The sequence below is a fragment of the Rhagoletis pomonella genome, unplaced genomic scaffold, assembly GCF_013731165.1.
Source record: "Rhagoletis pomonella isolate Grant_MI unplaced genomic scaffold, Rhpom_1.0 Rhpom_scaffold_00004, whole genome shotgun sequence".
Classification (NCBI taxonomy): domain Eukaryota; kingdom Metazoa; phylum Arthropoda; class Insecta; order Diptera; family Tephritidae; genus Rhagoletis; species Rhagoletis pomonella.
The window spans coordinates 29,153,182-29,168,143 of NW_023458558.1; the positions used below are offsets into that span (position 1 = coordinate 29,153,182).

Consider the following 14,962-nt stretch of genomic DNA (forward strand, 5'->3'; position numbering starts at 1 on the left):
ACCTAAAAACACTACCATAAAAGGAGCCGAAAATTGAATTCACAACTCGAACGCGCCATTCAAGAAGCAATGACCGAATTGGATCGTATTTCAGCTACTTCAACAACAACAATTGTCGGTGCAACTGCAGCCAAACAACAACAGCTGCAGCAAGCCACAGCAACAACCACACTCAACAACAACAACAACAACAACAACAATTCGACTAGTCCAAATCGCAATAAGCGGCTCAGCAACATCACACAGCGCAACAGCAACAACACCACCACCAGCAATATTGGCGCCGCTACAACTACCGGCGGTTATGCAATCGTACCAACATCTGGTGGACCCACACATGCCATATCTACAACCAGTGCGCATAATAGCTTCAGCACACCGCCAACCACAGCTACAGCACCACGCAGCAAGCCAATACGTATAGCACCAGCGCCGGCACCAACAAGCGGCTCGTCCAACAAAAATACAACTGCTGCAACAACAACAACAACAACAGCCACAGCAACTGTAGCGCTAAGCCAAGCACAGGCACAGCAGGCCACTACGCAACAACTCACGGCGCTGGGTAAATGACACGGGGAGTCCTGCGCGCAGGTCTCATGGTCCATGCAAACCTACACGCTAGTCATACACAATAAGTAGTCTGAAGCGAAGACGACTCGTGTAGGTGTGACTAAAGAAGCGACGCTATGAGTCGGAAAATATGTATGTATGTATGTACATGCGTATGTGAAGATTGCTGGAAAAGTGATATGGAAGAGACTATCTAAAGGATGAAAGTGAAAGCAACGCAATGCCAAGGATCCTTGCATACGGCGTGGGAGAGCTAGAAGTTGCGTGCGAGCGTTCATGAGTATGGGAGAAGGTGATGTGGTAATCTATAGCTGTTGTGAATTTTTACGTTGTTAAAGGAATTGAAAAAAGCATTGTGGTTGATGTTTGGTAATACAAACATATGTATGTACATATACATATATATGTATATAGAATAGATCGAGAAATACATCAACACTAATAAATATATTTCAACAAAAATGCATTTGAACATTGTACATGTACATATGTACATATATGTAGTAATACATATAAAAAAAAAATATTTATGCAAATATATTTCCAAAAGTACCAGTAAATATGCTTGTATCTATGCAGTCCTATATATACATATATAATCTAGTTATAACACAAGCTGCTAGTATGAAAATAAGCGTACCTACAGTTGAAATGAAAATATTTATTTTCAAAAAAACTCGAGTTAATTTTGTTTTTATTTATTTTTTACTCTATTTTTTAACAGACAGCATTAGCTTGGAGACAATTTATAAACTTAAAACTATACTTTATTCAAAAAATATATAAACATTATGAAAATACGCTTTATGTATTTGTAAAATTTAGTTGTTGCAACAAATTTCGTTAAAATTTCTTATAGTTGTATGTATATAGGGTAAGAAAACTCAAAATGTGTGTTTCTTTAAGAACATAAAAAAATAAATAATAATAATAATAATGCAAAATTATGTAATTATCATGAAAGTCTTTCAAATATTTTATACGTGGTAATTGTACAAGAATTAATAAAAATAAAATATGATTAACTTTGTTGGTAATTGATTTAAGCTTTTAAGATACATATAAAACAAGCAACATAGTACTGACAAGTGAAAGCCGTTTGAAATTATTATGTAAACACACATAATACCAAATGGTATAAAAAGAAAAACTTTTGTTTAGGCTACAAAAATACATGCATAAAAAGATATAAAAAAATTTGCTTTCAACAAATGTATTCAGCGCTAGATACATTTTTTCGATATTGCTTATGACAAAAATCAAATACAAATATGTATATTCTTTATTTTCACCTGCAATAGAATTTTATTTAACGCTAATAGACAATAAAAATAAATACAACTTAAAGAAAAAAGTTTAGTGTGTAATTATATGTAAACTACGCTTTGGCACAGCGTATATTTTTAAACACTAAACAGACACATAAATACGTAAGTAACGCATATTTACTTTAATTCGTAAGCTAAAAATGCTTTACAATCAATCGTCGATGTTTTTGCAAAACCGCCCATCGACCAATTGCAAAACCGCCTATCTAAAGGCACTCAAATTTTACAGCAGAGCGAAAAAGCGGGTTTTCTTTGAAGACATTGCCTTGATAGGCGGTATTTTCTCTGGCTATTCTTTGAAAAATCTGTTTTTTTAATAACGATTTGGCGCTTTTTATGCATAAATCTCGATGCCCAGAGTTCAGGGTTATCATACCTCATTTTTGCCACAACGGCGATTTAGGCGGTTTTGCGACTGGCCGATGGGCGGTTTCGCAAAAATATCGACGATATGTATGTGCATGCATATTTTAGTTTTCACAATTACTGTTTGTTTATACATAATTATAAATTGTTTTTGTTGCATTTTATTATTTAGTTTTACAAAAAAAAACAAAACAGATTTTTAGCGATTAGCCATGGAAGACGCTTAGAATTGTAAGTTAGTAATTGTAACAGATAAAAAGGACATATTTGCAAAAAAAAAAATACATAAATAAAAGAAGCAAAGAAATGTTTGCAGAGCTAAGAAAAAAAGAAAAATATTAAATGAGATATAAGATATACATACATGCATACATATGTATGTATGTATGTACGTACGTAAGGCGCCAATAATCAAAAACCAATGGTTAATCAAATGCAATAGTACACAATCACCTACGGACAAAAAAAAATAATAATTACATATATACACATGGCAACTCATAGCATACATGCGTACACGCAAACATGACTTTTAGCATAAAGATAGTGCAGTTGAAAAAAATATATTTAGCTGGATAACAACACATTTAAAAATATATAAAGTTAAAACTAAAAGCGTTTTTTGATTTTCCCTGTTTATATCTGTAATTACTCAGCATTTGTAAGCCAGATGTAGTTTTAATCCTTGTGCAGAATTGCATTTCTGAATTTTTAAATTCATGCCTGGCCAATTTTATTCCCTATCTTAAATATTTTTTTTTTTTTTTTCTAAAGCCGAATGTGGAAATTTAATACCTAGTGGAAATCTGGCATTAGGTCTTTATTCAATCAAGTTTTATTCTATTCGTTTACTTTTAGTTATTTCTAATTAAATATCTTATTTTTTATTGTTTCTCTTTTTAGTTTATTTTATACTTACACAATCCTAATCTCTTCAAATGTTCTAATTAAATTAATTCCTTCTATTTCCCGCTAAATTTGTTTTATTTTTATTCTTTATCTAAATATACTTAATAGTCTTTATATTTTTAAAGTTTAATAAAATCTGTTGCTAATTTTCTAGTTTAGTTTCTAGATTTACACATTGTATTCAGCGCTTAAACAAATTTAAAAAATTATATTTATAAAATGGTTACAGCACACCATAAATGTATGTTGATTGCATTTAATATGTATGTCGTTACATAAAAAGCCAATACAACAAAAAACAAAATAGATGCATACAATATCTAAAGGAATTAAAACAAAATAATGTATTGAACTTGTGTTAGTGCGTATGCCAAACGCCTATGACAAGAATCAAAAAATTATAAAAAATAATGTATAAAATATCATGACTCAAAAACCATAAATAAATTTATTATTAATCTCAAAATAAATGCAAATAATCCAAATACATATTAAAATTTTGTTTCCTTAATGAAGATGGGCATTTTTAATTTGGCGAGGCGCAACATTTGTATGGCAAAATTTTTTAAAATTAAATTAAAAAGGTTGCAGAGCTGTGCGCTTAATTGATTATTCAAAATTTTAATTAATCATAAAGTAAATAACTCAATCGATTAATTGGAAATTATAATTGCTCAAAAGTTAAGTTACTCGAGTAATAGAGATTTAACCAAAAACAAAAATATTTCAGTAATTCACTTAATGATTAATCAACATTATGCGTAAAATCAACATATAATCAACATTTCAAAGTACTCTTTACATTTAAAAAAATTGAAGTTCCTTCATACTTTGAAAACAACGTTTCTGTTTTCAGGAATTAAGATTAAATTATTTTTTCATATACAGATTGTTAAAAAGAAAATAAGCATTTTCCAAAGCAAACTATTTTAACGAGCAAAAATCATTTTTTTAAGTAATCATATTTTAAGTAACTTGATTAATCATCGCTTTGAGTAATCAAAATCTTGATTACTCGAGTATTTGATTAACCGAATAACAGGGTTAACCAACTTGCTCGAGTAATCGAATAATCGCACAGCTCAACTGCGTTGTAAATAATTACATAAGTAGCCCTTTATTCAGTAAGAAATTACAACAATAGAAAACATATACGCAAACATGGCGTCATGTTACCAAGAACCCTTTGACTTGAGCTACAAAATTGCTAAACAGCCAATCGGGCAAGACAATTTGTATAAAATTTTTTGTAATAATAGTTGAGATATTTTAGGTTAAATTTCAACGTTTTTAAATGTAAAAATTTCATAAAAGTGACCCTCATCAGTCCAACTCAAGCTACGCAGTCCACAATATTATTGCGTCCAACTTGTTTGGCCGGTAACATATACAGTGACTCAAACAAATGACCACACGTTTTTTTTTTAATATTCGTAATATTTTTCCAGCGAAATTTTTTGTTATTTTTTTTATAAAAATATCGTCTAAGTTTTAACCAAACCCGTGTAAATCACAGTTTCAAACTTTATACAAAATTTAGGAAAATTCACCAAATTTTCATCAAAATTTCAACTTTTTATTCTGAATTTTTATAAAATTTTTGGGTAAGCAGTTTTAACTAAAATCGTGTAAATCACAGTTTCAAACTTTATACAAAATTTAACAAGTTTTCATCAAAATTTCAACTTTTTATTCTGAATTTTTAGATGCAGTTTTATAGCCCATATAATTTTACTCTAATTGGGTGCAAGTTTCAACCAGCTAAAAAATTGCGTTGATTTTTGAGAGTTTTTGTTTTGGCTACTTTTTCGGGTTTTTTAATATAAAAAGCGCAATTTACAAAAACTTGCGTTGGTATTTTGAAATTTTGTTGCTGACGGTCTCTTGCATTATATTTCATAAGAAATTCATTTTTATATGAAAAAAGTGCAAAAATCCGTCACCAAAAAAAAAAAATCTTAACAATCAGCGCCATTTTTTAGCCGTTTGAAACTTGTACTTCATTGAACTAAAATTGTATAGGCTATAAAACTGCATAGCCAAAAATTTTCTAAAAATTCAGAATAAAAAGTTGAAACTTTGATTCGTCGAAGTTTTGTATAAAGTGTGAAACTGTGATTTACACGGTTTTGGTTAGACGATATTTTTATACAAAGATAACACAAAAAATTTTACTTAAAAGACAGCATAATCTCGTCGTAGAGTATCTGTACGAATCTTCATTACGAACGGATTGAATGAAGGCTCTCTACGAATTTCGAATTTACGTTCGTAGCCATTCGGATTCTGTGATAGCACTTTCGTAGATTTCACGAAAATTGAACCTACGACGCAGATTTTTTCTGTAGTCAGAAAGTGCTGAAATCTGCGGAATTTAGATTTTTCCGTGTCCGCTGATTTATTCCTTATATAGATAGTTGCCACATCGTCAGTTTTGCAGATGGCACAAAAGTTATAAGTTCCTATTCAAAATACATTTAAAATATTTGAAATTTTCTATTGAATAACGTTTCTTGTTGAAAACTAAGTAGTTTATATTTAGCTACGTTCTATTATAACACGAAAAATTTTAGTTGAAAAGGTAAGTTAATGAAAAGGCATTGATGAGTGGCTACACTGTAGTAAGCAACACTGAGGGCTCCAGTAATCGACAAAATTCCTCGTATATAGACGTATACGTTCTGCGTTCTTGACTGATTTCAACTTAAATTTCGATGACAGTTTTTTTTATTTGTTTGTGTTGTTTTGTGAGTTTTGTTTTGCTCGGTTTGTTGGTTTTTTTTCATTCACTTGTCATTGACGTTTTGTTTCTTCTTTTAGCTCATTAATAACTCACAATAAGCAATTTTCAGAGTTGTATTCGCGAAGTTAAGGCAAACTCATCTCAATAAAATATTAATGATGTACTGGACTGTGGAAGTGCTTGCGTTTTAAGCAAAGGGTTTAAAACTGATTTATAAATAGTAAAATGTTTACAGCAGAATATCAAAACGGTGCAACAACTATTCACTTGCAAGTTTTTACTAGTTTTGTGTCCAATAACTTTTTCTGCTAGTTTTCTTCTCAATTTTACGCTCTATTTTGCTTTTAAGCTTTCGGTGCAATGTTTAACTGGAGAAGTTACTATACGAACCTCGTACTACACCTTTTCCAACAGTATTTCAGAAAAACACAAATGTATTTCAGAAAAGACCAAATGAATTTCAGAAAAGGCCAAATGAATTTCAGAAAAACTCAAATGTATTTCAGAAAACCTCAAATATATTTCATAAAAGGACAAATGTATTTCAGAAATGCTCAAATGTATTTCAGAAAAGGCCAAATGAAATTCAGAAAAACACAGTTGTATTTCAGAAAAGTACAAATTATTTTCAGAAAAACGCAAATGAATTTCAGAAAAACGCAAATGAATTTCAGAAAAGCACAAATGTATTTCAGAAAAGCACAACTGTATTCTAAAAATATTTTTCTTTTCTGAAATTCATTTGGCCTTTTCTGAAATACATTTGTTTTTCTGAAATACTGTTGGAAAAGGGTAGACTGTCTCGCTTTGATTTCGGAATGCTTACACATTGGGAAGTTAGCTTACTGACAATATAGAAGTATTACATATATGAGACGACATTCTTTTTCATATTGGACACGAAATTTGGTGACACAGTTTCGATTGGCTTCATTTTTTTTACGAAATCTGTCCGACTTAAAAAAGAAGGGCTCAAATTGAGTATCGTATCGCAATTCCTGCTGAAATTGGGAATAGTGTCGAAATTGCGCAATTTGGACGACATGGAAACGCGCTTTTAGCATCAGCCACGGCAAAATTCGTATTTCCTTCTCTGACTACGCTTACCAACACTGCATCAAGCCCAGGTGAAAGAAAACAGCTGACTCAAATTCATAACAGGTTTTCCAGGTAAACATTTTTTGGTACTCCAGCGTCATTTTTGCTGTAAAAATAAAATTACGACGTTTAATATAAAAAACGAGTGTTATCACAATATTTTTGAGTATCAAATAAAGATATACCCTTAGACAACGATTTTCCAACCTCGACCAGCAAGATGGGTAATCAGCTGGTGGGTATAGCACCGTCGCAAATTTACCCAATGGATCACTATTTCTCGGGCTCCGAAATTATTTTCGAATCAAAGTGAGTGAAAAATCAGCATTTGCAAGTCGTTCTTTTATAATAATTTAAATAATACCTTGTGCAGCATGGGTAGCACACGCTTCTTCAAAGTGGCTAAAGCGAAATCCGAGGAAGGTTTAGTGGTAGTGAAAGTCTTTGTAAGGCATGATCCTACGCTGCCGCTGGAAAATCACAAGGAACGTTTGGAATATATTAAGAAGACACTAGCCAATGCAGTTAATTGCTTACCCTTTCAGAGGGTAGTGGTAAGTAGCCAACGTAATGTTGAAGATATCTATGAACTTATTTACATAAATATATTTACATATGCGTAATTGTGTGAAATTAATAAGGCGTTCTTTGCTCATTAAATAGTTAACTGATAAAGCCGCGTATATAATGCGTGAATACGTAAAGAATAGCTTGTACGACCGCGTTTCCACGCGTCCATTCCTCACAACTCTAGAGAAAAAGTGGATCACATTTCAAATTCTTTGTGCTCTAAATCAGTGCCACAAGCAAAAAATTTGTCATGGCGATATAAAGGTTAGTGGAATATCGTATAACGAAAACTATATTCAAACAATTTCTTATCCAACAGCTTGAGAATATATTAATAACTTCATGGAATTGGGTTTTGTTATCTGACTTTGCTTCCTTTAAACCTACTTACCTCCCAGAAGATAACCCTGCGGACTATACGTATTTCTTTGACACAAGTAGACGACGTACGTGTTATATTGCACCTGAACGTTTCGTGAGTTTTTCATCTGATGATGCAGAAGGCTATGGCGCTATGCTTCCTACTGATTCCTTAGTACGCTTGGGGCCCTACATATCTGATAATACATTGACGCCAGCTATGGACATATTCTCTGCAGGGTAAACTATTTACCAATTAAGATACCACCAACACCGTCATACTCAAAAAAACGTTTATTTTTTTCAGTTGCGCGCTTTTGGAGCTATGGACGGAGGGTGCCGCACCGTTCGAATTATCCCAGCTACTCGCTTACCGTAGCGGTGATAATGACTTAGTGACTAAACATTTGGAAAGTATTGAAAATGAGCATTTGCATTCGCTGCTTTCCTCCATGATAAACTTAAACTCCACGTGCCGCAAGAGTGCAGAGGATTATTTGGACGAAGAACGTGGTCGTCTATTTCCGGAATACTTTTACTCTTTTCTGCAATCGTATTTGCAAATGTTTTCGTCTTCGCCAATAATGTCACCAGATGATAAAATTTTACGTCTACATTCCGACATTGGTCATTGTATCACAGTACTAACCAATGTCACTGATTTAACGCCAGATGAAGGCGATGTAGCAGGAGCTCGATGCATTGAAAAGATATGTCCACGCTTACCAGCTGAGCAAGATGGCCTAATTTTAATAATCACGGTAGTTACCTCCTGCATACGTGGCCTGAAGCAATCTAATACAAAAATTTGTTCGCTTGAAATTCTACAAAAGCTTTGCAATTACACAACATCAGATACAATTTTGGATCGCATATTGCCTTATATTGTAAGTATAGCTCAAATAGATAAGTTTTCCTTCTTGTTGGGATTATTCAACGAAAACAAAATGCTATTCACAAATAAAAGTAAAATTATTTAGGAATTTTTGACAATTCATTTTTCCAGCTTTATCTGGCACAAAACTCCTCAGCAAAAGTTCAAGTCGAAGCAATTGAAACGCTTACGGCTTGCCTCAGCATGGTCAGGCATATACCGCTTAGTGATGCAAATGTTTTCCCCGAATATATTTTGCCATCCATAGCAAAACTGTCGGGAGAGCCGAGCGCTGTTATTGTGCGCGTAGCGTTTGCACGAAATATTGGTGAGCCCAAGCTATTTAGGTAAGTTATAGAATGTTCCTAATTTAATGTGAATATTTTTCACAGCCAAACTCGCCAAAATCGCGATTTACTTTTTGGAGGAGACCCAACGTAATGCACCGAATGATATGCCCGCTCGCAGATATGAGGCTGAATTAAATGCATTGCATGACATAATCCAGCAGAACGTATTAAGTCTTCTAACTGATGCAAGGCCAATTGTTAAGCAGACACTCATCGAATCAGGGATTTGTGATTTATGCGGCTTCTTTGGCAAAGAGAAAGGTTTGTTTACACTACTTTCCAAGCAAACATCTTAAAGCATTTTTTTTTTTTTGCATATTCCACACCGTCCAGCTAATGACATTATACTTTCTCACATAATGACATTCCTAAATGATGAGGATAAAAATTTGCGCGGCTCATTCTATGATAACATTGCCGGTGTTGCTGGCTATGTTGGTTGGCAGGCATCCGATATACTCGTGCCTCTTTTGCAGCAGGGCTTTACGGACCGTGAAGAGTTTGTCATAAGCAAGGCAATACGTGCTATCACTACTCTCATAGAATTAGGCCATATTAAGAAGCCAACAATCACCGAGGTTATTAAGGAAACTGCTTGTTATTTATGTCATCCTAACTTGTGGATACGGCACGAAATTTGTGGCATGATCTCAACAGCGGCACGCACATTGAGTGCCATAGATGTGCATGTAAAGATAATGCCGGCGATAAGCAAATTTCTAAAAATGCCTTTAATTCAAGTCGAAAGGCCAGACTTGCTATTGGATTGTTTGCAGCCACCTATTCCCCAACAAATTTACGACAGTATATTGAGGTAAGCTAATGTCCTTTTTTGTTTTTGCTTGGTAAATCATATGGGTTTAAAATTTATTTTAGGTTTAACGACATTCAGATGTTTGTAAAAGAACTGGAAGCTCGCGCCAAAGCTCGCAATAACCCAAGACAAGCAAATCTGCACCAACTTGATGAATCCAGCCAAGCTTTACGAAATGTGAGAAACGTCCCAACTCTTTTAATAAGCAATTCTTACTAACATTCTATTAACAAACGTTTTTTTTTCCTTTTTTCACAGCTCTTTTGCCGCTTGACCTCAGAAGGTCTTAATGATTTGGTGGAAATGCAGCTTCTCGCCTTTCAGCCTTATTGGTTCAAACTTAAGCATAAATCGCAGCAAGATGTGGATGAGCCCTTCTCCGGTAATGGTCGTATAGTGATTAACCCCAAATATGTGCAATGCCATGACTACCCACTAGTTGAGAAGCTAGCAAAATCGCCACAGGAAGCACGTAAGAAAGCTAACCATTCGTTACTTTTGTATTTTTTGTAATTTTTAATGGAATGCTCATTTAGGCGCAAGTGAAGGGATTCTATCTGCCACTGCATCATCTGCATCGGATGCTGCTATCTCGTCTCTTGGCGGCGCGGCTGGCAGCCCACCGACTGGCATTACCATAGTGGGCGGTGTTGTTCAACAGGCACCAATAGTTAGCGCCGCCACTTCACTCGGAGAGTATACAATGCCTGAACGCAACTATTGGCAAGGTATGTTCATAAAAAAAATGTAATCTTATTATCGTTTACATATGTACATATATGCAATCGTACAGTCGTATTTCAATTAATATATATACATATATTTCTCTGTTCTACAGAACGTTCGTCGGAGTGTCGAAAAGATTTAGACGCACTGCGATATTCCTTTAAAACTCGTTACAGTATGCTAGCATTTTCACATCACAGCCATAACGAAAGGCTAAACTCGTCCTATCCACCAGGTTGGTCTCTTAATGGCACGATGATAGCTCATCTCCACGAACATTCCGAGTCTGTAATTAGAATGACATCGTTAAGGCCGAACGGTCCTATCTTCGCAAGTGGCAGCGTTGATGGCACAGTGAGGCTTTGGGATTGTAATAAATTGAATGTCAATCAGGGCATCAATAGGTCGCGTCAAGTTTACTCAGCAAATACACCGATTTATTCACTGGTTGCTTGCGACAGCGGTCAGTCGTTGGCAGTTGGTGGCAAGGATGGCAGTTTATTAATTATGCGTATTGATAGGAATTCATCAAAAATGGCGTTGCAACAAGCATTGCATTTAGACGAAGAGTAAACTGCTTGTACATTTGAAAGCTTGAATAATTTTGACTAATTATTGAATTGATTTATTTGTAGTGACCAAAGCGATGGACCCGTTGTGGATATGCAAACCTATGATCAAAGCGTTATCATCTATGCCACGGTATATGGCGCCATAGTTGGATGGGATACACGGGTGCAAAAGCCCGTTTGGCGTTTAGAGAATGAACTGCAACATGGTGTTATAACAACAATATGCGTTGACCCAGCTGGCTCGTGGTTAGCTACCGGCACTAGTGGTGGAAAACATATTTGTTGGGATTTGCGTTTCCAACTGCCAATTGCCGAAATTAAACATCCCACTGGCTCGAGGATACGCAAAGTTGCCTGCCATCCAACAGAACCTTCATATTTAATTTCAGCCTCACAGTCGAATAATGAAGTCTCTTTGTGGAATATTGAAACGGGTCATCGCCAAACAGTATTGTGGGCCAGTTCAGCATCTGTGCTTTCAAATACCCACACAGTAATATAACTAACTAATGGCCCTATTATGTATGGCGACTGGGGTCTACTTACTGATCTAGTAGCCATGTTTGCCAGTATCGTAATTTGTATTATGTGTAGCGAATAATCTCAGAAACGCGCAGAAAACATCCGAATTTACTTTTTTGACATGAACTTTTCCCAAGTAATGGCAACTGTGCTCCAATGTGTTGAACAATTTATGTGAACAAATAACAAAATCCTCGTTAGCGGGAGACAGAAAATTCCGCTACTAGACTCAGTAGCCGACAGTCAGTAGCCAGTAGCCATACGTAATGCGAACTTTAGTATATGGTTGCCCATCGGCTATCAGTCGCCATACACCGTAGGGCCATAAGTAATGGTATCGTTTATCTTATAGAATGAAACATCGACATCATGTGGGATTTTGAGCGGTGTAGTGGATAAAACACCATTCATACTAACTGGCAGCTCAGATCAACGTATACGTTATTGGGACCTGAACGAGCCTAAGAATTCATCACTGAAAGTACCTGCTGCCAAAGACAATCTTGAAGACGTTTCCTTCAACTATGAGTATGCAGATCTTGTGAATTTTTTATGCAAACATATTCACTATATATTTACGCGTTTCTATTCGCAGTTCACAGATGATTGACGGCAGTCAAGTAATTTTCGAACAAACAGTCTCATTGAGTAATCCGTCAGATATAAATTCAGCAAGCTGTTCAATGGAAGAAAATCCTCGTTCGGGGCCAGATATGCCGTCGCCATGTCACCATGATGCCATCACTGATTTATTAATGTGTAAAACGGATAAAGGACAGATCTTTATTGCATCTGCTGCGCGTGATGGTGTTATCAAGTTATGGAAGTAGGCAAATATTTATTTTTATTTATAAATTATTAATCATACACAAATGCACTGTATAGATTTTAAATATTTTTTATGCATATGTACATATGTATATGCACATCGGTACATGTACGTATGTCTGTGATTCGTCATATTTCATCTCAAATGCACTTTGTGTCTAACACATACTTTAATGATGCATAAAGTTTCGTTTAAAAACGGCGATAATTCTGAAAATTTTGTTTTACATGTTGATCCATTTTAATTTTAATTCATGAAAAAGTGAGCAAAACTGCATATTACTTTATGTATTGTATGTATATGTTTATGTACGTATGTGAAACATTCAATAAAATATGAAATTTATTAAGATATAACCCCCAACAGTTCAAAATGGCTCCTCGACGAGTACGGTCGTGCTGACCTGTCGAGTTTTGTTAAAGCAAATATCTGACTAAATACACACAAAAATGAAGTCGGTTCATTAAATATAACATTAAACCTATTAAAACAAGAGAAAATAATACTACAAAATATTATTACATAAGTAATGTAATAAACGTAGACATAAAGAAAATTGATACTAACACCCCTATTCTGCAACTCTTTCGTATTCGGATTTTGCTACGAATCGTAGGAATAGTATGCTGCAATCCGAATCGTATTTTCGAACTTTCGAAATTCGTAACAATGGCATGCCTAAGTAAGCTTTTTTGCGTTATTTTGTACGAAAACAATTCTGTGTCGGAGGCGAAATGAAATATCCAAATCGATGTGTGTTTGCAAGAAATATTAGTGGTGTTCATTTAAACAGATAAATTTGCTTTCGCATATACGTATATTTTTATCCACTGCTTTATATAAACGAACAAAAAAGAATCTTGGTTGCCCCTTATCGAGAAACTTGGGTCCGGTATACGTATATTCGGTCCTATGCAGAATATCGTCATCGTCAATGTCGACGATCGTCAGCGCATCAGTAACATGGCTGACGATGGCAGTAGCGTCACTTTTACTGACGATGACGATCTTCAACATAGAGCGGAATATATATAGCATCTATAGGTAAGTGCTGTAAAATTAAAGACAATAGAATTATGGACTACCACGACGCAGACTTTAGTGTAAATAAGCTCCGTAGTTCAAAAAAATAAAATCTCCCCGAGCAAAATTTTCGCTGCAATCACAAGAATGCAGTTGCCAATATAGCAACTCATTTGTAGTTGTTGATGTAGCAGCACATAGTACCCGAATTGATTGGTCCTTAGGCCCAATAAAGAAGCAGTTTCTATCGGCCATACACTAGCAACTCATTTGCTAGTTGCTATCTGTAATACCCTCGACCCTATTAAGCTGGCATTTCAGGGTACTATTTTTGAAGTGAAACTTCTTTATCGGCAGTTGGTTGGTTAGGAGTAAATTGGCAAATTCAACGGAAATCGCACACGGAAATGGTGCAACGGCAATGGTTCGGGTTGAAACAAGTGCTTCATGTGTGTATGCACATTATTATTATTATTAATTTAACAAAAATTAGCTAATATAAGGTTAAAGAATAACACTTAGAAAAAGAAAGAAAGAATGGAAGTAAAGGTGACTGCGTACATAGATAAAGAAAAGGATAAACGCAAAGGTAAAAATAAAAAAATAAAAAACAAAGATAAAGGCAAAAATGAGGACTAAGGTAAATTTAAACATTTTACTTATATATATAAGGGCAAAGGTGAAGGGGAATATGTTGATGAAGAAAAATATAAACATCAAAGTAAAGACAAAGAGAAAGATATGCGAAGAAAGTTTAAAATGAAGGTAATTAAAGAGGAAAGGATATAGAGAGAGACACGGAGATTCAATCTTCGAACTATTTTGGGATTTTAAATTTTTTCGGGGTTCTCGGGACTTGTCGATAAAATAATTGATAATTTTATCGATATTTTTAACGATTTTTCTATATAAATTTTTATCGATATTGTTATCAATTTTGTTATCGATATTTATCGGTTTTGTTATCTATATTTGTCGATTTTTTGTCGATATTTATCGATTTTGTTATCAATATTTATCGATTTTTATTGGTTTTTATCGATTTTGTTATCGATATTCATCTAATATAAATGTAATTAAACAAACAGGGGTAGAGGTAGGGATCTAGATAGAAAAGACAAAAAATATAACCTTAAGCAAAAGCAGATGTATGTATGTATGGTTATGAGACAAAAGAGATATGTATGTAACGTACATAAGTTTCACTTCTGCAGTGTGGCCCAGACGCACTTACTTTTTTTATATATAGGGAAATTTTGAAAGTAAGGGGGAGCTCGAACACTCCCTGCCCCTACCTGGCTACGC

The 14,962-nt window shown here is 34.5% G+C and overlaps 2 protein-coding genes across 2 annotated transcripts in view; both read left to right on the top strand.

Moving 5' to 3' along the window:
- LOC118737410 (AF4/FMR2 family member lilli-like) overlaps positions 1–2,549 on the top strand; it is a gene marked incomplete in the record, with an annotated part of 423,767 nt that extends 421,218 nt beyond the window's left edge. The window contains 1 exon segment of the mRNA XM_036467878.1: positions 24–2,549. Coding sequence (XP_036323771.1) covers positions 24–573 — 550 coding nt within the window.
- A 4,513-nt stretch (positions 2,550–7,062) lies between these two features.
- On the top strand, positions 7,063–13,212 carry LOC118737411 (phosphoinositide 3-kinase regulatory subunit 4). The gene is made up of 15 exons (XM_036467880.1): positions 7,063–7,326; positions 7,391–7,571; positions 7,681–7,851; positions 7,907–8,187; positions 8,255–8,834; positions 8,954–9,149; positions 9,214–9,432; positions 9,505–9,985; positions 10,048–10,162; positions 10,244–10,457; positions 10,522–10,713; positions 10,824–11,280; positions 11,347–11,776; positions 12,158–12,333; positions 12,401–13,212. The coding sequence occupies exons 1-15, from the start codon at positions 7,238–7,240 to the stop codon at positions 12,633–12,635; spliced, it is 4,017 nt and encodes a 1,338-aa protein (XP_036323773.1). The 5' UTR covers positions 7,063–7,237; the 3' UTR covers positions 12,636–13,212.
- Positions 13,213–14,962: the final 1,750 nt, after the last annotated feature.

Bases quoted from the DNA above. Each gene is read 5' to 3' on its own strand.
- LOC118737411 (XM_036467880.1), top strand. From the start codon at position 7,238: ATGGGTAATCAGCTGGTGGGTATAGCACCGTCGCAAATTTACCCAATG. The intron at 7,572-7,680 runs GTAAGTAGCCAA...CTCATTAAATAG, and splicing joins TACCCTTTCAGAGGGTAGTG to TTAACTGATAAAGCCGCGTA. The intron at 9,150-9,213 runs GTGAGCCCAAGC...TATTTTTCACAG, and splicing joins AGCGTTTGCACGAAATATTG to CCAAACTCGCCAAAATCGCG.